General features: G+C 37.8%; 1 protein-coding gene across 1 annotated transcript; it reads right to left on the reverse strand.

The window, feature by feature from the left end:
• Window positions 1–6251: 6251 nt before the first annotated feature.
• On the reverse strand, window positions 6252–21531 carry FAM169A (family with sequence similarity 169 member A). The gene is made up of 12 exons (XM_062600076.1): window positions 21397–21531; window positions 19771–19870; window positions 18523–18608; window positions 16967–17138; window positions 14146–14325; window positions 12771–12899; window positions 12446–12558; window positions 11557–11611; window positions 11082–11220; window positions 8728–8893; window positions 7594–7800; window positions 6252–6815 (listed from the first exon to the last, which is right to left on the reverse strand). Exons 1-12 carry the CDS (start codon window positions 21529–21531, stop codon window positions 6252–6254), a joined length of 2046 nt encoding a protein of 681 aa, XP_062456060.1.
• Window positions 21532–23213: the final 1682 nt, after the last annotated feature.

Here is a 23213-nt window from a genome sequence, read left to right on the forward strand (position 1 = left end):
AAATTCATAGCATAAATATTCTGCTCACAGCTCTTAGTGGTGAGAAATACAGCCATTATCTCCCATGATGGCCAGACTGGGAACCCCACTGTAATAGCTGCAGGTATAGGACAGCATGCTAACTTGCATTCTGCTTCTGGAGAATCAGTACAACTGGATTGAATGCAGCCAAAAATTTTACTGCAGACTGACTCTATAAATTAAACTCCTGATTTGGTACTTGCCCATATAGAAGCACGTGCTTGAGACAGCAGCAGCAGCAGCACAGTGGAAGGCGGGAGGTGGGGGAAGGGAAGGTAACTAGAAGGGTGTTTCTTTTCCATTTTACCTCCCTTCTTTCTCCTTTTTGTATCCATGACTGCATTACAGAAAAGTGCAAGTGCTTCCATGGAGAAGAACAGCTTTACAAGTTCAAACTGTAAAGTTTTGGTGGTTTTAGGATAATGCAAAATCAGTGGCATAAAAACACAGCTACAAGTACTCATAGCCATTGTGATTGTTTTAAGAAACATTTAAATTAAATATACATTGACCAGCTGATGCTTGTGACTAGTTTAGCTTGCATCCTCAGAAAATAACAAGAAACAAAAGCTGCTTCTAAACAGGAAGTTATCAGTGATACTGTACTTAAAACTGTATCAGTAATCTTTCAGAGATACAAATACTAACTTTCAAGTTAAGAATTTGGTAGTAATCAAACTTAGCACCCTCTACTACTACAAATACACATACATATACACATTTTGTGTTCCTACGATTAAGCAATACTTGCAGCTGAAGACCTTTTAACATGAATTCAGAATCAAATCATTATAAAGAGTTTCTCCAGTTTTATGAATGCATTCTTACCCCTCAGTGTTTTAAGAAAAAAAATATCAAAGCTCTTAAGATATTTCAGAAGCCAGAGTGTGAACAGTTTTTCCACTCATTTTTTCTGGCCTTTACAATAATGAAATTTTAGGACTAGCAATCACTATGTCTATGTCATACATAAAATAAGCCACAGAAACAGACAGTCTGGCAGATAAAATATAGAATCACAAAATGGTTGAAGTTGGGAAGGACTGTGGAAATTGTGTTAAGCGGGGAGTTGGGCTAGACAGTCAACTAGAACAGGCTGTTCAGGACATTGCTCAGTCAGGTTTTCAAATATTTCCAAAGATGGAGAATCCAAAACCTTTAGGCAGCCACCCTCACACCATTTAAAAAAAAATAAGATTCCATTTGAATTTGAAGAAAAAGCTTTTTACATATTATATATATAATTACAATAAATACCACTGCCTCTTGTCCTGTCACCAGGCACCCCTGAGAAAAATCTGCTTCCATCTTCTTTACACCCTCCCATCAGGCATTTATACTCATTGGTAAGATCCCCCTCTACCAAGCCTTCACTTCTCCAGGCCAAACAGTCCCAGCTCTCTCAGCCTCCTCTTAGAGAGAGACGATTAAGAGACTGGAAGATCTGCTACTACAGCTCTAGCCAGGAAGTAAAACTGTCTGCTTTTTGTACCAGCTTTGTAATGTCTATTACACTGTTAAAAAAAAAAAAATAAAATAAAAGCGTTGCCCCGTTAACATTTAAGTTTTCTCCTCTTAGTCTAGTCTAGGGGAATGTGTTAAACTAATGAAATAGCCTGTAACTTACCATGATTTTTTACTTATTTGTGAGTAAAAGGAAGGATTTGAAGCTGAGAGAGTCACAAGCAGGTACGTCGTTTGCTTGGAGAGAAGGCATTTTGTAAAGATAGCTGAGCCTGTACTTAAGGACTTCCTGTTTCAGCTTTGACTGCACATTAACAAATAACATGAACAGTGTTCAAATTTTCTATTGCACGGTTGGATTCTCCCTCATAAAATACAGCTACCTCAAGAACACTACTACTACATTTTTCTGCATTGTAAATGCACGATTTCTTGTTAGCTGAATAATAAAACTTTTGCAATGAAAAAGACATTCTTGTGATGTTCTGATGGAGCTGCACAAAGCAAGACTTTCAATATCTGTAACATCGCACTGCATGTTGGCTTTAAAAAAAAGTTCTGTTGGGAATGTACTGCAGAATTTCTAATTGGCTTGCCTGTAACAAAATAGACTAACTAGATTAAACTGCTAAGTTGATATCAACTATGCAGGATGGTGTAAACTGCAGGTTGCCTAACAGTAACATTCAGAACAGCCTGTTCTAAAGCCTTCTTAAAAAAAGATCTGACATATAAGCCACTTAAAGTACAGCAAATTGCTTTAAAAGGTAAAAACAAACAAACAGAGTAATTTTGAGCTTTTAGAGCTCCTTGGTAGCAGATGGATTACAAAATATTAAATATGATGATAGTTAAACATTTTGCTCTAGTGAACTTATGCAATTAGGAAGATGCCTCCTGTATAGCAGGGCTCAAATACTAAAAGCCAGGAAAAAAATCATAAAATATAAGTTTAATTACTAGTTCAAAACATTTCAAAACCAGTCAACACAATACTAAAAAAAGGAAAAACTGAAACACACTAACAAGACTTAATACAGTACTGCAGAATAGCAACACATCTTTCATAAGATTTATAAACAGCAGATTTATAACAGGGTATCACTACTTCAGGAAACATCTAACACCACATTTATGAAAATAAATTTAGAAGTGTATCTTATTCTTGGAAATAAAATTTTATAATGGTCACTCAGAGCAGAGAAGCTGAAACTTAGGCCTATTTATTGCTATGTTTAACTTAGTAATGTTGATGTCATTGTAAATGACCAATTTGATTACTGACATCTACAGAATGAAATGATATAAAAAACAACCTAAGGTCAGACATCATTTAAAATAAGTTAAAAAGTACTTTTGAAGTAAGACATGTATACATTTTCATGTAAAGGGCTATGAAACATGAGAACAGTGAACAAGAACTCTGCATGAAATGAGGGAAAGACTCAAAATAAAAAAAAAAAAAAAGCAAAACTTGACAAGCAGCACAAGACAGACATTTGAACAAATGCTGGATTCAAATACAAAACCATTTACCATTGAAGAGCAAGGCTGAAGTCACAAATTAACATTCTTTAAGCCCTATTCCTAGACTAAATAAAGCTCAAAAAGAATACCGCTTCCTTTCATTGTACACATGTAGTTCCAAAGCACGTTGTAATAAGATTTGGTATAAAGTTGTAGAAAGTCGATGTTCTAATTGTTGATTGCTGGTGCATTAAGATCTTAAAAATTCTTTTAACAATTCAATGGTAATAAGCCAGACAGTTAGAGGAAAAAAATTTGTCCAAGCCTAAAAAATGCTGGTTTTCCCAAGGTAAAACACTTGAGTCACCACAGTTGTCAGATATATTCTCTTGCATCAATGTAACAGAAAGTATAGATTATTAAACTACGGTTTCAATGGGACAATCAGTACTGCAACAAATACTATTTAATGATGGTACTTTGATTTTGTCACTTAGTATTTACTCCAAGATGATTGATGCCAAAGAAGTTACTACAGAAAATACACTGTGCCCTTTAATTCAATGTACTACTGCAATCACAGCTAGAGCTGTCTCGAGTTCAAGATCCTATCGGGTATCAGAATTCCTGATCACACCTCAACTGCCCTATTGTGTTCTTAACAATCAGGCCATCAGCTACTATCTCAGGTACCCTCGATTTACAGAAATAGTTACTCAAGAGTACACTTAAATACTGAACTTGAATTCACACGTTTAAACACCCTCTCTAGCTCACTGAAATTAGGTCAGAAATCTAGTTGATCTCAGTAGAATCCAAGACTTAACCAATAGTGCTGTTGCAATATTTATGCATTCAATATGCACATCTTAAAAATAAGGTATTAACTGAAATCAATACTGATTTCGCTGTAAAAAGAAAGAGCCAAATGAGCAAACCGTTTCTCATTAACACTGTTTTCCAACCTTAAAGGGAGTACAAGTGATATAAATATATGCATCAAAAATCCAGTTAGAAGTAATTGAAATAACTGGGACTCACTTTTCTTAAACAAAAGAATCCTTAAATTATTAGAAGTAGATACATTTTTATCAAATGAATTATTCAATAGATTAATATTTAGGAAAGCTTAGTCTAACAAACAAAAGATGGGGTTACAATATAGTTTATACAACCCCTCATTTTAACTATCATCAATCCTAACAGAGCCCAATTCCTAGCAAAGCAATATATATTTTCTAGCCATCGTGTTCTCATCTTTTTACAAAAAAAATCTTAGGACTAAAAGAGAAGCCATATTATGGGTAACAGAAATTGTCTCATGAGCTTCATGTTTAATTAGTTTCAGAAATGCTTAAGGTTCACTTGAATAGGTTTATAAACAATCATGAAAGATCTTTATCAGCCAACATTAATCAGTTCATAGCAGTACCTGTACACTGATAGGAAGCTACTGCTAAGTGCAACACCTCAAGAAACCCAGGTTTAACTCAGTGAGCCCATGTACCCTAAATCCAAAGTTTAGGCAATACATAGTTTTAAAAACCTGCTTTTTTTTTTTTTTTTTTTTTTTTAGTGTCTCTGAACAAATTAAAAAGGAGCCTGGTTTTGTTCTTTTCAGCTGACTGAACATATCTTATACAGTTAAAATATCTTACAAATACAGTTAAACTGTATAAGCATAAAAATCAAAAAACATATTCGCTTCATAGGGAGATAAAAAGTAAAGACAGCATTGCAATTATTCAAGTGAACCTTGCACTTAGAAATCCTAAACAGCAATTTCCAGATACCTTGAGACACTGCAGGAGATCGGTTTACTAATCTTAGAAAAGACATAGCAGGACAAAGTTGTGTGATTTCCTGTTCTTAGAACCACTGTTGTTCTTATTCCTGAGTTTTTAACCCATTATGAGAGGAGCTTCATTTATTGAAAGAAACATACAGCAAATTAGGAAATAGACTATAGCGTATGTGGCAATTTAAGTTAAAATACGCAGTTTTGCCAAGAGTACCTCTGAAGGGAAACATGCATGAATAGCCCGTTCTGATTTCTGCCTGTCTGCATATTGCAAAGTTTGGTTGCTGCTTTTAAGAAAGCTATAAACTGGGAAGCTATTATCCCAGGAATTACATCCAAGTTAGACAAAGGAAGTGGGAATTAGAAGTATTTGCAGCAATCTCCTGCTAATTCCTGAAGGCATAGGAGTTTGGCAAACAAGCATTTGCTGAAATCCCCCACTAATATTCACACTAATGAATGTCACATCCACCTGGAATGCCAGAGCTCACAGCAGTCACACATCTGGCAGATACAACATTTTAATTACCCCAAAGCACTAGCTGAGTATTTGAAAAACACAAAGCACCACTTCCATTCAGACCAATGCTAGCTCAAAAGTTGCAGTATCTTTTTCCTGTCATGTAAAAAGTAAATCACAAAGTATCCATTCAACACCCAGAAATAGTTAGGAAGGCAGTTCAAGGAACTCTGTAGGCATGCTGGAATCTGCACTCCATACGTTCTGGGAAACTCACGCTTAGCAGGACACTCACTCTGGAAGTCACAAACACAGTTTACTGCGTAGGCATCTCTAAATCTCCACTTAAAGAACTTGATTATCAGTGTGCGCTATGGTAGATACTGTGTTAACAGTGTCTCTGCTGACTCAGCTGTTTCAAGTGATTAGCAACCAGTAGCTGGAAATCAGAAGTGGAAAGTCTCCGGTCTGATTTCAGCAAAATATAGATGCTGCTTATGTCGCTTTGATCTGAGTTATACCTGCTCGTATATTTTGAAACCTAGAATTATTTAATCTTACATTCTTTTAATCTCATCTGAGAAAGTCTATGGAAAGGAGACAAGAAGAGAAGAAACATGTTCCTTGTTCATTCTGCTTCTCTCCACAGTACAGAACACAAGATCATAAAAATTCTAGCGATGTCTGTGGGAATTTAAGTGACCTTAATAGAGCCAGGATTTCATACTTTTTTTCCCCAAGACTGCCACCTTAAATATGCAAACAGTTCCTTTGCTAGCACAACTTCTGTATTTATTCAGCATGTATCCTTTATAAAAGGAGGAGACTGGCCATTTACTTTCATACTCTGATGAAGCTCATTGTATAGTGGTTAAAAATTCAAGAAAACTTGAGGAAAGGTGATAAATCCCAAAAGGAAGTCCAACCCAGTATTTTAAACATGTGTGTCCTGTGTCCCATACGGTTTAGTTATACCCTAGTGTTTTAAACAAAATAACAACTTCCTTACAAACAGAGGAATTGATCAGTATGTCATGTTTAAGCTGGCTTTCCTTTTTTCTTGGGGGGACCTTTGTAACCTTTGGCCTTTCTCCGCAAGTTTCTCCGATCTACAATGGGTACCTCAATTTCTGCTTCCTCAGAGCTGCTGTCAGCAGCCCGCTCTGCTGCTGTCTGTGTGTACTGATCCATCTGCTCAGCAGACTCTTCCGACTGCTCTTCTGACTGGTTCTTCTGGCCTTCCTGTGCAGGAGGCTGCTGAAAAGAAACACCCTCAAGTTCTACCACTATCAAAGAACTCTGACCCAAGGCAACAGGGGCCTCCTGTGAGTTGTGTCCTGCTTCCTCATTTTGTTCTTCCACTGAGGAAGTTGTTTTGGGTGACACGTTTTCAGAAACTGATTCCTCTGCTGCTTCAGTCACCACAGAGTTTGGCAGGCCATTGTCTGAGGGTTCATCCCTTGAAGCCGAAGCAGCTGCAGCTGCATTTTCTTCCTTTGATGATTTCCTCCTTTCAGCTTCTTGCTGCTCTTCTTCAGCGCCCTCCTTCTCTACAGATGGACTTTCTTCAGTCAGCACCCCTGAATCATTTTCATTTAAAGCCTGGGGGGGAGGAGAAGAGACAAAAGGACAATCAAAGATACTGAACACTACTGAACATCCTACCTAGCAACCTCGGAGGAAATTTTGGCATTCAACTGTTGCCAGTATTACATGCATGGTCAGTAAACGAGTCCTCTCCTCCTCTTGACCTAGGACATATTTGTAGACTGCATTTGATATTCAGAGATGGTCTTCTATTCCCAAACTTGTAATTTGGGCTTAGACACAACACGAACATTGTGAAATTAATCCACAGGGAAAAAATATCTCTCTCTCTCTTTCTCTCTCTCTCTCTATATATATAGATATATATTTTATTTTGGACAATTATCATCATTTTGCTAGCATAAAGTCACATAACAACCTGATTTTACACCATAAACAAACTAATACGAACTGTGTTCTTGAAGGGTATTCTATCAAGAATTGCTTGTACACTTCATCACGGAAGACTACCACACAAACCAAGGTTGTTGCTTTTCACACATATCCAAGTAATGTAGGGGGAAATAACTACTTCAACACTGCCAAGGTAAACTGGAGTATCTTTCTCTTAGGTACCATCTGCATGCACTCTCTGCTTCTGCACATTAAAATAAACTTTAATACAGTCTGTTTATGAATTCATTTAATTTGTCCTGATAATTTTTTCTTCCAAAAAAATTCATATAGCAATGACGGGGAGAGGTGTTTCCTATCCATTACTTAAAAGAAAAAAAAAACAATAAAATGCATATACACTGAAGAGAAGGACTTAGTTCTGCTGCACTTCTCTCACCTTATCTGATACAGTATCTTCTGAAGGTTTTGTTGGAGGTTCAAGGATTAATGGAACGAACAGTGTTAAGGGTTCTTCTCCTCGACTCTCAGACTGCAATTTTGATTCACCACCCAAAACTTCATTTACTGTCTCCTCTTCAGCCATATATGAGGTCTTACCAGTTTCTTCTGTTATCTCACCATTAAGAGGTTCTGGTGGAATTTCCTTGTAAATAAATAAATAAATCACATTTTTAAGTCAAGGTTGTGCCCAGTCATTGCTCCCAGACATCAGCTCACACATTTGTGATCTAAATTTGCAGTTTCATGTGAAAAGCAGCTAGCTCAGGTACCTAGAAAATTATACTAAGAAGGCAGAGCTCAAGGTAGAAGCTACTGCTTTGTGTTATCAGCTGCACTATACTTCTGATTACACTGTTAGCAGCAGTGTTAAGTACTTTTTACACATCTCACAAATAAGCAAGCTGTAGTCATTCCTTCAAATTGTAGGTTAATGAACCAAACACAGTGTAAGGTCTACTTGCTCACAGATCCACAGGAACATAAGGCTCTGAAGGTATTGCTGGACACAGTGGGTATGCCAAGACTAAATTCACCTAGTAACAAGTCTTGTGAAAAAAAATTCAAATTTAAATATAAAAGTGTAAGCTGGGGAGGGCAGGTGGGGAGGAAGAAAAATACTCAGCAGTCACTGAAGTATGCTAGGTATTAGCTCCTTCAACTAAGGCTTTTTTTTTCCTAAGAGATACTAGATCAGTTCTTGACCCTATTACAGCACTCCATAACATGTGAGTAGGACAAATCAATTATAAAAGCTATCTCAATAGACAAGCTAGAAATTCACTTTACTACGTACGTCACCAGTGTTTCACTTCACAGTAAACTCTAACAGACCAAAGTAAGCTTAAGGAATATTCCCCTGACACTGATTCTGTACAGCTTTAGCTTTTAACATGGAGTTCTTAACAACGCATTGGTATGGCAATCTAAGAGTCAATAAACACATGGATCGAGGCAGCTAAGGACCACATTTAAACACAGCTATTTTTCAATATGAAACTACAGTTTATCTACCGTCACTATCACTTGCATCTCTTTTGGACTGAGTCTCGTCAATCAAAACCCAACTCACCTCTTTCTCATTCAGTTTCTCAGGTGGTGATGCATGCAGCTCTGCTTCCAGTACAGACTGGTCCTCATTTTCAACAATCATTTCCTCATCGTTCTCAACAGCGTTCTCCTCAGGTTCTTCTGCTAAGTCTTCTGAGCTTTCAGATGTGTGGGCAAGCAGTTCCAGCCTGCAGCAGGTATTAAGATATCTCATTTAAATTGTTTAAATAATACATAACTTTGGTAATTTCAGCAGGGAAATCATTCTCACGACCAATTTTAAGTTGGCAACACTTGCCATAGGAAATATGAATCCAGAAACAAATGCATCTAAGAATGGCTAGCTCCTAATGAGAAGAAAGATATTAACTAGACAAAATTGCTGTGGCAATTATAAAATGGAGACACCTATCTCACCTCCATTATGTGTAAGCTTATCTAAGTAAGTTTGTTATTTGAAAGTTTTAAAATAGCAATCCATTACATATTTAAAAGCTACAAAGGGGTGAGAGAGGAAGCAGCTTCACCCCACTTCACTGCAGGAACAGTTAAAAAATTATGCAGCTTCATAAGCAAATATGTTTATATAACCATTGAACATGCATGACTTAAGACAACCACGACTGAATAACAATTCAAGCTGATAAACACATCCTGGCTCAAGATAAAACCAGCTAGAGATTAAGCCAGCAAACAGCCAAAGACGAAGCTTTGATGCACCTGACATGTAGTGACACCATCTCAAATGCTCAATTCTCATTTTTGAAATGATAACTCTTAGGTGCACTGAAGTAGTATACGCAAATCAAGTACGCAGATTTGCACAAGGCTGCTTCACAGTTTCATAATAAGCACAGTATTAGAGGGTCTCATGCCAAATGGCAGTCTGAGATGGAGGCACCACACAGGAGAACAGCTCCAGGTAGGGGTCAAGTCCCTGAGAGAAGACTCTGCTCTGTTTGCTAAAGCACACAGAAGGGCAGAGCAAAATGCCATCCTGCCCCTACTGCTATCAGGATTTGCTTGAGCCCTGTTTACAAGTAGCACATTACACATCTCATTCAGAGGAGCAGCAGCCTCTTGTTCTACTTCACCTTGCAAAGCCCAAAATACTGGCTTTCAATAACAGGCCAGTCCTCTTTCATACCCAACTAGCCAATTATTAGTAGTCACAGGACAGAACTTCAACATGTGTCAAAGTCAGCCCCTGCCATGTGACCTGTTCCAAACCAGCTAGGAGCAGCACTGTGCCTCTACAGTTTTACAGAGCAAGTAGCAGGCAAAAGTTAGGCTGTAGCTAGCTGAAGAAACATGGGAAGCCACCTAGCTTGGCAGCCAGCTGAAATCAGTTTCTTGAAAAAGTGGGTCAAATTTCTCTCTGGAGAGCAAATCATGAAAACAGATGTCTGATGGCTAAGCTTTTGCACAAACTGCATTCCAGGTGTTACAAGCAGAGGAGCAGTGTCCAATACAAGAATGTTGCAACGGAATATCCAACCTTACTTGAAAAACTGGTTTGGGGTTTGTTTTTTTTTTTTTTGGTTTCTTTGTTTTGTTAAGAAACCTAGTGGAACAAACCTAGTGGAACAAAAGTTTGAGAGATTTTTCCAGAAAATAAGCAGATTCTCTTCAGTTTAAAAAAAGGCAGATTTTCAGGGGTGGTGGAAGGGAAGAGGACATGCATACATAGGAAGGGGAGGAAGGGGCTTTTTTTTTTTTTTTAAAAAAAAAAAATAACCATAGCTTTGCTTTCTGGATGGAAAAAAAATAACTAAGAATATAAACCTTTTTTTTCTAGGAAGTGTAAGTCTGGATATGACAGTTCTAAATTAGGATTTATGTAAACAAAGGGCTTTTCTTTGAAGACAGATGGCTCCCTGAAACTATCTGGTTATTAAGTGGCAAGCAGTAACCAACTCCCAAACTAAACAGTCAGATTTTATTTAACTTTAAAACGCTACCATAAGAAGAGGTCAGGAAGGGACTTCTCTCCAAAGACTGCACATTGGCACTGTGGGTAGATGTCCAACTATATCATTAAAAGGAATCATGCTGTGTGAATATAGATGTTTTTTACCTTAATACAGACTTGTTTATAACAGAATACACTCCTCTTGTAAATACACCCTCAGTCCTCACTGTTTTCTTACTGTTCTTTCCAAGATTTGTTGAGCTTTCAGAAACACCAGACATTTTGATACAATCACTCTTCAGGTGACATTTTAATTTCCTTTTTCACACGCTTTATTTTCAAGCAAGTAAGCAAAGCAGGAAAAAGGGAGAGGAAATGTCAAGTACCACACTGGTGGAGGCCCCGTAGTTTGTGAATGCCTAAGCAACAAGATAATAATATCAACATAATACAGGCTCCTTTACCTGCTTTCTGCCATGTGAAGAGCATTTTCCTCATCTCCTTTGGAAATTTCAGGTTCAGATTCCTGGGTATTTTTTCCTATCCTGGGGCGTTTTAAATGACTGCTCCGCGTCCGAATGGAAACAGGTGTTACAGTAGGCTCTTAGAAGAGGAAAAAATGTATAAATAAATACAAGTGAAAAAAAGCAGTCCAGGGAATACTGTACATAAAGAATTTTTCCTCTAATTGTTTCATTAAAGCAAGTTAGCGTAAGAAAAAAGTGAAACAGCATTTTACTGTGGTACTTATTTCCTGAACACACATAAGCTGTCTTATTACTAAGACATGTAACAATTAATTTTATGGAGTTGGACCCTAGCACCTTAGAGCAAGGTATGTTTTTACCCACTTTGCACATGAGTACGCTAAGCTACAAAGAGCCAGACAACCTAGTAATCCATAATAATCACAATACTGATAGTCAGTGTCATTTTTACCTTCAGATGTGCTTGCATGGACATCTAATGATTCTTTGCCTTTTTGAGATTCAGTCTAAAGTGAAAGAAAGATCAATGTTATTTTAAATATCTGCATCTCCCCATCTCTGGCTGCACTCTCTTGAAGCATTATTTTATAGTAGTGATACTACAGAAGAATGGCTACAGCCATTCTTACAATTTTTTTTTTATATTTTATAGAATGTATGGGATAAAAGTATATTATACAATTATTATATACAAATAGAGTACATATATGCATACACACACACATGTGCGTGTACATGCATCTCATGTCTCAGACCAGACGAAGTTTTTGATGCCATGGTCCTTAGTTGAAGCATTAATAGTTTTTCTGCTCTTTATTCTAATCCCAACACAGGGGAACACACTGTGTGGGTCCCACGCAGCGGGAAACTTAACACCCATCCAGAGATAACAGAGACTCAAGCCAACTAAATTTTGAGATGCACAATGAACTTTTCTCCTACTTTGATACGTTTCATAAATGATATTTTATGCTTGTTTGAGATCTGTTTCCATTTATGTTCTTAAACTGTCTTGGGTTATGTAGAGAGCTTGTACTTTCCATACCTTTTCACTTTGTAGGGCAGCCAATTTGACAAAACCTATAACTTTCACCAGAAAGTGATGCACTTTTTTTTAATTGGGTCACCGAAACCATCCACAGAATCAATCTGCTACAATCATTCATTTTTGAACTTCAGAATTGTATTCTTTTGTAAAAGTTAAAGATACTTAATGAATATAAAATAAAGAACAGGCAACTAAAGATGACGGAATAGGATGAGATACATTACATGATTATAGAAAAAAATATAAAAAGCTTGAGAGCTTTTAAGAGATGGAAAACGTTCTGTGTACCTACACTTAGCTGTGTTTCTGGTTCTGTGTTCTGTTCATTGGCTTCAGATCCCACTACTGATTGCAGAAAATACTCCTCTGTCTGAAAACTCCTGTTTTCTTTCCGAGAGGCCTCTTCTGTTAACAGCAGTTAAAAGGGGCAGCAGGAAAAAGAAAGATTACAGTATTTTTATTTAACAATTAGCCATTCTGAACATGATCTCACAGATCTCAGGACAACTAAAATTTCTCCAGCTTCTAAGGACAACATTCAAGGGAATCCATATAGAACAAGCACCCTACAGTACAACTCTTACAGTGTCATAAAATAACAAAATAAAGCATCATACCTGTAATTTTGAGCTTTTCCCTTTGCAATACAGTGGTAATAGGTGTCCTCTGGAACCAGTGTCCTGCTCCCTCCACTTCCCATAAAAGGTCATGATCCCCAGGGTACTTCTCGAAGTAGCGCTTACAAACTGAACAAATGCAATTTAAGAGAAAAAACCTGCTATGTATGCTATATACTCAGGTGTACTTCCATTTTTAAAAAATTACCTGAAATAAATTTATTCATCATCTTCCATTAAACACATAAGCCACCAGAAAAGAATCATTCAACAAGTAGTTTAATCTGAATAACCATAACATTGCTATATCCCAGTCTCCTTTTCTCAGTAAATCCCTCCTTCAGGTTTAAGCACTTTCTACTAGTACATTGAACTGCAAAAAATGGCTGCCACTTCTCTTTTTTTCTTCTCTGAACATCCATGTTGCAGTTTTACAGTTTCACTGGTTCCTGTCTTTGCCAATCACAAGACCAAATTGGGACAGAAAGGTGCTTAGGTAGAAAAATGTAGTCAAGTGATTTTGCAAACAAGTGTTTTTATAGGCCCTTGCTAAAAGTATTCTTTGGAATGCAATCATGTTGCCACTGTGTGGTTTACCAGCATCATCCACGTATCATTCACTTTTGGAATTTTTTTTTTCTCTGCTATCCCTTCACCTTTTTGCTCCCACTGCACACAGCAAACATGCATTTGGAGAAGTGTGTTATGAAACTGTTTGATAGGGGGTCCTAGGAAAACAGCCGTTTTTCAAATGGTGCTCTGCTGATGCATAACCTCTGTGGACAAGATCTTGACATATCACTCCTTGGCCAGGGAAATGAATTAGTCATTAAATTGTGCTTGAGACAGTTGGCCAAACAAGGTCTCCATAGATCCAACAGAGTAGGGTATTTATAACAGCAGAAAGTTTTCAGTGGCTTAGCAAAGAGGCATGATGAAAACCTGAATAGAGAGAAGCCTGGCAGACACACTGAGAGCAGGACAAGACAAAGAAAGCCTTGAGAAATTGGGCAAATGAAGTTCCGCTTGCTTGAACATACACAGTCTCAAGCAACATCATTTCCAGAATCAAATCTCACACACAGAGGATTACAATTTTATAAAGAAATATTTTCACCATCTAACCCAAATGAGGTTTTTTAATCTTAATGGAAGAGTAGGACATTTAAAAGACCCTCACTATTAGGGTGGTTGAATGCTGGAACAGGTTGCCCTGCACAACATGCTTGAATGTGGGGGTTCAAACAGATTACCTGTAGAGGACCCTTCCAACCTCAACTAACCTATGACTCTATAATACAGCCACAAACACAGAGCGCTATCGCGGAGCTGGAATAAAAAAAAAACTATCAGAATAACAAATCAAACAGCTTGCCTGTATACATGAAGGACGACAGTGGATATCGTAAGCCAAGTGTGTCTTCAGTAAAGGAATCCACAAAGTCTTCCAACATCATTAGCCCAAAGTCTTTCCCACGATGTTTCTTTCTTACAAACATCGTGTCTAACACTGGAAGCTGGTAACTCTGAGTAAGGTAAGAGCTACAAACACTTCCTAAAATAACAGGAGGCAGAAAACATCAGTCAATATTTCAGCACTGACATGCTGCAGCATGGATTTTAGCATTTTCAATTAAAGACAGGCTGTAATTGCCATAAGCCATTTACTGGTTCTCTGGACAAGCATTACAAAGGTGCTAAGATACTTCATAGATTAAAATACTGGAAAAAGTTGTTGAAAGAAAGAAGAGCAGTAGAGAGATAAGAGAAAGGCTCACTTAAAAAAAAAAAAATCTCACTGCACAGTTCCTTAGGAAATCAGACTCAAAATGAAGCTGAAAGGGGAAGGAAGGAAAAGGAGCCAAAAAATAATGAATTGCACTTTTCTATTGGTTACATAACTCTTCAGGACAAATATGAAAACTGCAATTCAGCTCTTTTTAAGGATTGAAACAATTTCAGCTTTTGAAATGAAATGACACACCAAAAACCCAAGAAGCTTTACATTGAATTTTTCCCATAAATAGCACGTATTATCCATAGTTAAAATGAAGACGAAACAGATTGTGATAAAACAGGTACTTCAGTACCAGAGGGTAGCTGTCGACTCAGTGATGCCAAAGTGATGTCATTTAATGGTATTAGAACAGCGCTTCAACTATTCAATCCACTTTTGAGATTTCAATCATTTTCATATTTCCACACATTTTGCCAGTCAGTGTGAATCATGCCAGTAAAAGGTCCTTTCCTCTAATAAAGCTTGAGATAAACATATAATCTTCTATAGAATTTAGCTTCTAATAAAGGTAAAAATACCTTTTCAGACCAGTGAACATACTTACCTTCATTTTCAAGTAAGGGAAATTAAGCAGAAAGGTTACATTACTCAGACACCTTTTGGGATATTTGTCAGGCTCCAACACTTTTCTAACCATCTGTATCCAGAGCTCTCTTTCTCCACACGATGTACTCATATGGAGAATACAATATGCAACCAAATACGAGCGAAATACTGATAATACCTAGTAGGACAAACCTTGAGTGTTTGCTCACTCAGGATAAAATAGGCAGAACAGCATGAAAAAATGTAACAAATGAGCATCTTGGTACAACATATGGTAAAACTTCACTGCCACATAAGCAACTGCCCCCATTTCACACTAAAAATAAAATCACTATTCTAATTTGTAACTTTGTAAGCCCCAGAACTTAAAGCACTGCAGTGCAAGTACCACTTTGTGACTACCACACTAAAGCAATTCTGACATCAGGAAAAAAAAAAAGAAACAAAAAATTAGAACATGTATATGAAATACTTTATTTCTAACAAATAGAGCTCTGACAAGCAGTACAAAAACATGCCATTACCAGACTGCTTTTCTATGTTGATTATCAGACCAGAACAGGTCAATTACGCAGACAGTTTACTATTGTATTTTAAGAGCTTGCAAAGGTATATATTTACGCTAAAGATGGAGGATGCCTTCAGTGAGTCTCCAGTACTATAATTAACCCAGAATTCATTAACTCCTTCTAGAGGTAAAATAACAATGCCAGTGTTCCTCCTTGATCCAGAACTATGAAGTGCCATCAATGTACTAAATAGCCTATTAATAAATACAAATTTGATTCAACAAAAATTGAAAAATCACAGTAAAGTCCAAAATAACTAAAAGGGAATTAAAATGTTTTAGGAAAACAGGAAAACCGGAAAATTTGTAAGATTAATGGCATAAAAGTGTTAGCTAAATTCTAAATCCTGAGGGAGTGCATTGCATGGAAGGAAAGTGAATCTCCTTTTTGTCAATACTAAGCATAGCTGAGTCTTGCGCCCATGACTGAGGTTTTCCTGCTGTAAAATATTTAAGTTAATGATATCTGATTCTAAAAATGTTCATCTGATTTCAGATAAACAGGAGCTCCACTTTCTGCAGCTAGTCAGAACTCAAGCAGACAAAATACAGGATTACTCTAACTTCCACATTCTTTCTACTCCCCAGTGAATTTCAGACTCGATGATGACGACCTTGTCCAATACATGTGAAAAAAAAAAAAAAAAAAAAACAAACAAACTTAGAATACCCTTGTGCTTTCACATTACCAGTATGTCATCACACAGCACAAGTGCACAGGTTCAAAATTAAAAAGGGAAGAGCATTAGATAAATTTTCTAACCTTCAATTAATGTAAACACATAGACAGTGGAAGCCAGAGAAGCAGAAAAGCGCTTGATACGGATACCAGAACTCAGCACAAAGCACAGAGCGCAGCTATGTTCTCATATTGGCATACTTCATTAGCTTCAAAGGAAGGTAAGATTTGCTTGTAAACTAATTTTAAACTATACTACTACCCCTTAAAAACAAACAAACATATGCCAATTCAACACTAAAAAACTGTCCTATGGAAGAGAAGATTTCAAGCTCTTCTCATTTTTATGGGTTCAGGTATCTTAGTACTCTACAAAATAGATTCAAGAAGTACCTTCTTAGATTCCTAAATCACACAAGCATTTAAGCTACTTCTGGAAATTTTAATTTATGCAGTTTGACCTTTTACAAGTTCAAGAAAACACTACCTCGCTAGGCCTGCACAGCTTGTAAGGTCTAAACACAGTATTTTTCAAATATATTCCACCATTTTACCTCTTCCCCCACCTCTAGTAAAAAACAACCCCCACAACACAAGTTTTTTACCTGTAGGTTTAACAGAATAGAACCCAATAGCCTCTCCTTTTTTCCATATGATCTTAGCATAGTCATTGCTACCATGACAGAGAAATGGGATCTCATTTTTTTCTATTTCTTGTTTCCGATAGATAATTCGATTCAGAACATAGAGAACCACCCTCTCTCCAACAGACTTCACCTAAGGAAACACAGAACATTTTAGAAGAGTGGTTAGTTTAGCTGATACTCACATATCAGGGATCTTATTTTTCATAAGTGCCAGCTAACAGAATTGCAATTTCAACAGAAGCTGCAAATGCTCAAGCAGGACAAAGCTCTGCATTTGAAGGACACGAGATGCTCTAAAGCCATAGCAATAGGTTAGGTGTAAGGCACTACCACAGAGTATTTCATAACCAGCATCAGTCCCAACCCAAAAGGTAAAAGCCTGGGGTTGGGAGGAGAATGTTTTGATTTAACTTAGAACTATTTTTGGACTTGAGAAATATTCATCACATCAAATAGCAGTATGCCAGTATTTAGACTTCTCAGGCCAGCAGGTAACTGGAGTCCTACAAAGAACTCATGATGAACCTCACCGGGCTGCAGGACTTGGCACACTCCAACTGCTGATAAGAGTGGCAGACAACAGGACATGATGCTGTGGAAGAAACAGTTACAACAGCTTCTGTGGTATTAAACAAAGAATTCATTATCCTTTTCTCCTTCCCACAGTGTTGCTTTTACACATGAAATTGAAGGTCACTACTACTATCCTACCCATAACGGAGGAGCTACGCTTCTCTCCCCATGTCAGAGATTCCAGCTAACCTACCTGTAAGAGATTCAGCTTTCCTGAGGTACTCACCTCCTACCATTATGAAGCACACAGAAACCACAAGGCTGTATGCTGTATTCTTTAAAGTAAATTAAAAAAAAAAAAAAAAAAAAAAAAACACCACACACACCCCCAAACACCCCCACCAAGACAAGTACCCAAATTCCATGAGCAGATACAAACAGCGCTGGAAAGAAAAACATGTTTACAATTTTGGAAAAACAAAAAGCTGAACTACATAGGCATCAGGAAGGGTAACAAAGCCTCATGAAACAAGAAAAGCAAACACCAGGCAACTTATATGTTCCCAAACCCCCTATATCAGCACTGGAGGCCAACAACTCCAACTCTCTTCTATCAAAAGAGTTTCTTTTCAGTATTTCTAGCCTACTAATCACCTGATAAGACTGACAGGTATTCCTACAACACAATGCACCTCTCTCCCAAAATGTTTCAATACAACTAGATATATTATATCCTAAAGAGTGATGAAAACCCATCATTAATAGCAAAATAGTTTGCATATAAAGTGACTGCAGAAGAAGCACTCTCTCTAGACAGTATCTTCACAACCAAATTCCCTTCCCCGAGTACCAATTCCACTATTTTTATTAATCTTGCTGTTATGTGAGATGGCTAACTCATTTCCAAATCAAAACAAAACACATTACATCTCATACACCAGCTATTTGCCATTATCTTGAAGTATAAGAACAAACGCTAGGTGAACATTAGAGCTCTTTACCTGCTGAAGCCCCTCTCTAGAAGGTACAGATGTTTTCACAATGTCATCAATTGACCACCACTGGTCAGCAAGATACAGGGCTACAGCTTGAAAGAAACAAGTAGAAATTAAAAGTTAGTGATTGTCACTATTCCAAAAGAAACATATTCATTAAAGTCACTAAACAGTTAGGAATATCACTGTAGCAACCAAGTCAAGCATCTTCTAATCAGCACTATATTAATGCAGTTCTTACTATCTTAGCACAACATATGTGGTGTATAGTACATACTGGGGGGGGGGGGGGAAGATCTACACCACATAGGTAACACTCTGGTCCAACACCTGTTTGAAAGTTGAGAATAAGAGAAACTAGATGCAGGTTTTGTGCAACATGACAAAAAGTGTTTTTCACCCATAACCACTATCCCTTTTTGTTGTGCTCCAGTGCCTCTTTCCAGTAAAAACTGGCCCTGTCAAGAGTCATGCATAGGTGTATGTATGTACACACACACACACACACACACACACGTATTTTAGTTTTGGATTGACAGTGGATATTGACATTGAAACTGTGCAAGTCTGAGTAAGATGGATTTAAAATGGCTGATGGCCATATGATTAGGAATCAGGAAAGAGTTTGAGTCATTTGTGTTTATGGCAAACTCAGAACTCATATATATGAGGTTGTATGGGAAGAGAAGGAAACAAGCCATAGCTCTGAGTTTGTTAGGGAGGACTGGAAGGGAAAGCAAACAAAAAAAAAAAAAAAAAAAAGAAAAGAAAACTCCAAAAATAAGATATTACCTGGTCAGAGTTATGTAAGGACTTGCAGGCAAGGACAAATTTAAACTTGATACTGATTGATCACTGCTAATAAAGAGCATCCAAATTAATGGCCAACAGTATGGATTCTATGAAAGCTCAGTAAACTCATTCTGGAGACATGAGGTACATCAAGCAACCAAGAGACACGTGTTGTACTTAGTTAACTAAGTGCATTGAATCAGACAAGCTCTCTTTTATGCTGCCAGTTATCTTCTGAACGTAACGTGTCCAGGTCAACTCTGATTAGTGTGCAAAGTTCTATTATTTGTGTATATGAATCCACAGCAAAAAGTAGTATGGGAACATGACAAGAGTGAACAACAAATGGAAAAGTGGCAAAGTTATGAGGAACACTAGCATGGAATGTGCAAGGGCCTGGTTACATGTATTTGTCATAGAAAAAGAAAGAGCAACACAGAGATTAGAATCTTAAAATGAAACCTGTGAGCGAGTCCTCTGGTGCAAACAAAGCAAGAACTTTGTGTGTCTGCTCTCCACCATAAAGAGGAACGAAGCCCACAGTTGACAAGCTAATAGGAATCTGAAACAAGAGCGTACAATACTTCAATAGACTCTTGCTAATACAACATTAGTAAAATATACAGAGAACATTCAGCAGGATAAGCAAGATGAGTTTTGAAAACTGAGTGCTTAACAGTTAGCTGTAGAAGACCAGTATCAGATCCTGGTCCTTACTGACTTCTTCGTAACACAGTCTGTCTTTATGAAGGGAGGGGAGGAAAAAAAAAAAAAAACAAAACAAAACAAAAAAAAAACTAAAGAGCTCCAACTCTCAAGCATTGGCAGATTTAGCTGCAGCAATTTATGCGGTCAGCAGCATGTGCTAATGCGCACAACTGAAGTGAGATGTGTGAAGAGCAAGCATATGTTCACTTCAACTGCCATAGCTACACAAGCTGTCAAACTCAACAGGAGAATGAAGCAGGCAGGCAGCAGGTACAGGAATACCAAACTGGCACAGCTAAATTGCCAAAGTTTGTTGAAAATAGCGCTAACATACTAAAGCAGGAACTTTAGATTCAAAAGGATTTTCTTCCCTAGACCTGCACACATTTTAGAAAATTTAAATTTGTCTGTTTGATTTTCCCTCTGGATCAGTGTAAGAAAAGTCAAAGCAAAAGTCAAAGCTCAGGAGTTAAGGACCTTTGTGGAAATTCCTTTTGATATTTCAATTTGCATGTTTTCAGTATTTAATTAGTGCATCACAGAAAATAAATAAGTGTTAATGGTGCGGTAAATAGACTTGCGTACCCAAAAACAATCTATAAGAAGATTATGATATGCTCTGCCACAAATTATGATGTTCATACAGACAAATATTTAGGCATATACCACCTGCCCTTACCACAAATGTTGGAAAGCACTCAAGACTCTGCTTCTGCAAAGCAACCTGCAGCACTGACCATTTATGCCCATTGGGAATCCTCTCACCTCACTTATTTTTCTCTGAAGTTACAAACCACTACTTTTCCTGGTACTAAACAGAAGCATTTATCTAGATGGAGCCAACATCGGACAACTTATCCCTCAAGTGTTTAAAACATGTAATGCCATAGCCAGTCTCTATTAGAGCGCTCACTAACAGTAGGGAATATTTCAGATAAAAAAAGAAAAGGATCATTTATGACACTAGTGGAACTTGCATATCAAGAGTTCAGCTCAACAGCAAAGATCACTGAAGGACTGGAATAAAAACAGTCAGTCAGTTTCAGTAAAGTCTGAGTTATGAAAATAAGTTTTTAATGACTACATGAGTTGGTGTCTTTAGGAAAGAGTTTAAGCAATCAGTTGAGATCAAGATTTTTTTTTAATAAGTTACACAGTGCCTATACAGCTATTGCCCTGAAGGATGAAGTGACTGACAGAGATCTAAACCCACCTCACAAAACAAAACTTTGAACAGAGCTTAACACATAATAGGGAATTCTTAAGATATAAAAGCCATCTTAAAATAGTAACATCATTCAACATGGGTTTTTCCCTACATCTTTTAAGTCATATCAAAAGCATATCAAGAAAATCATGAAGGTATTTGCTGGTTCTTACTTTGCTGTGGTCTGGCAAGGACAAGAATTCAGGACGATTTGGATCTCCACATCGCAGGTCAGACATGTAGTCCTCTGCAGAGCTCTCCAAGTCCTCATGACTATAGCCATTCAACATATCCACAGGGAATGCCATCATCTTGAGGAAAAAAGTAACATGATTATTACTGCAGGAAAACCTGAGGGATACAGTGTATAGACTACTATATATTCCTACTAAAAATGCAACTAGGAAGACTGTTGAACATCTCCCTCCAATCCTTTCCTGAGAGGCTGTCCAAATAAAGCACTAACACTGAGCATGACACTCAGGAAACCAAGCTGTGTAGCTGGGGCTAATTGGACAGACAGACTAGGGCAAGGTGGGCACCGCTGTGTTCAAAATAAACCTACTTTTTTCTCCTCCTCTTTTGCCTGTCTCTCCCCCCACGTTATTTATTTTGTGGCAGCTACAAAGGACATATATATCATCGTAGCTTCCACCTCTGAGCCAGGAAGAGAGATGTGCCAGATGTTCAGTTAGGGTATGCCTGTTAACATCTAGCCTGTAAAACGATACATGAACCCCATCTGGGGTCAGAAGCAGAAAAGGAGGTTTTAGCCAACAGATCCCTCTAGACCCAAACGTGAAAGATTTCCAGCACACAAAAATCGTTTTTGCAGCACAGGTACACAGGCCACACACTGTCCAGAGGTGTCAAGACTCACAAGACGCATGCATATGTATTTCTGTGTGGGACTGACAGGCAGAAACATTGAAACCCCATGCTTTCAGTTAGCTTGTCTTCACCATGAACCCAAACTTTTTCAACAGGTTTCCTTTATGCTGATCATTTGAGCTGAAGTAAAAAGCAACAAGATCTAAATATCATGCAAACTTAACAAGCGTTTTACAAGTCACTAGCACAAGCAGACAGACCATTAATTTATTTTCAACCACTCTGCTGCTTGTGCAGCCAGCAACTCTCTGCAATACTTCTGCTAGCACCTTCTCCCACATCACTGCTTACAAAAATCCTTCATACGCCTTCACTGTGTTCCTCAACTCAAAGAACTCCAGCTGCAAGCTATGTACCAGTGTGCATCTCTTGCAAGATCAGTCCACGGATGGCTGTGCCTGCTGCTTTCATAAAGCAGGCAAAAACCATGGACTGAGCTGCACAATTAAATCCCTCACAGCTGATGTTTTTGAGACCACCAATTAAGCAATAGGTGGCCAGTCAGACAAGAGGTAAACAGTTCAAAACCAACATGAAGAACTTCATTTATTTTGGGAGTGTTTGCATTTAAACCCCTCTCTGAAGAGGCTGATGAGCTGTTCAGAAATACTCTCTCCTGCCAGCTGACTGTTCTCAAAAGCATTTCAATTGTAGATAAGACATGGCAAAAGCTACTGAAAAAAAACCAACAGCCTGCATCAGATTTAAGTGACACTTTATTAAGGCGGAAAGCAAACCAAAGCTAAAGCACGGAAGACCGTGGTGGCAATAGCTTGAAACCTTGGAAGTTTTCTTTGATTCAAATTCTCCTTGCAAAGTAGCACCAAATTAAGACGAGCATAGCTACTGGAATTCACTGAATGCTCTTCAGCTACGGCTGCTGCAGGTCTGTAGGGCTATACCCAAAACCAGACACACTGGCCTCTTTTGGGCTATGGCCCAGACCCACACAAGCACAGGCTAGTTCACAGGTTTGTCCTAGAAGAATACTAGATCTCTTCATCTCTCCCCCCATTGCTCCCAGCAACTCACCACCTAACTTTCAGACGAGCACAGTGTTTTTCCGATGGGATTTAAGATTAATAGTCTCAGTTTATTC

The sequence above is a fragment of the Rhea pennata genome, chromosome Z (assembly GCF_028389875.1).
Source record: "Rhea pennata isolate bPtePen1 chromosome Z, bPtePen1.pri, whole genome shotgun sequence".
NCBI lineage: Eukaryota > Metazoa > Chordata > Aves > Rheiformes > Rheidae > Rhea > Rhea pennata.

What these genes read in the sequence shown, in the direction of transcription:
- FAM169A (XM_062600076.1), bottom strand. Translation starts at nt 21,531, where the DNA reads ATGGCATTCCCTGTGGATATGTTGAATGGCTATAGTCATGAGGACTTG. An exon ending in CTAGAGAGGGGCTTCAGCAG is followed by an intron (nt 17,139 to 18,522) that starts GTAAAGAGCTCT and finishes GTGTTTCCTTAG; the next exon opens with GTGAAGTCTGTTGGAGAGAG. An exon ending in GGAAAAGCTCAAAATTACAG is followed by an intron (nt 12,559 to 12,770) that starts GTATGATGCTTT and finishes TGCTGTTAACAG; the next exon opens with AAGAGGCCTCTCGGAAAGAA.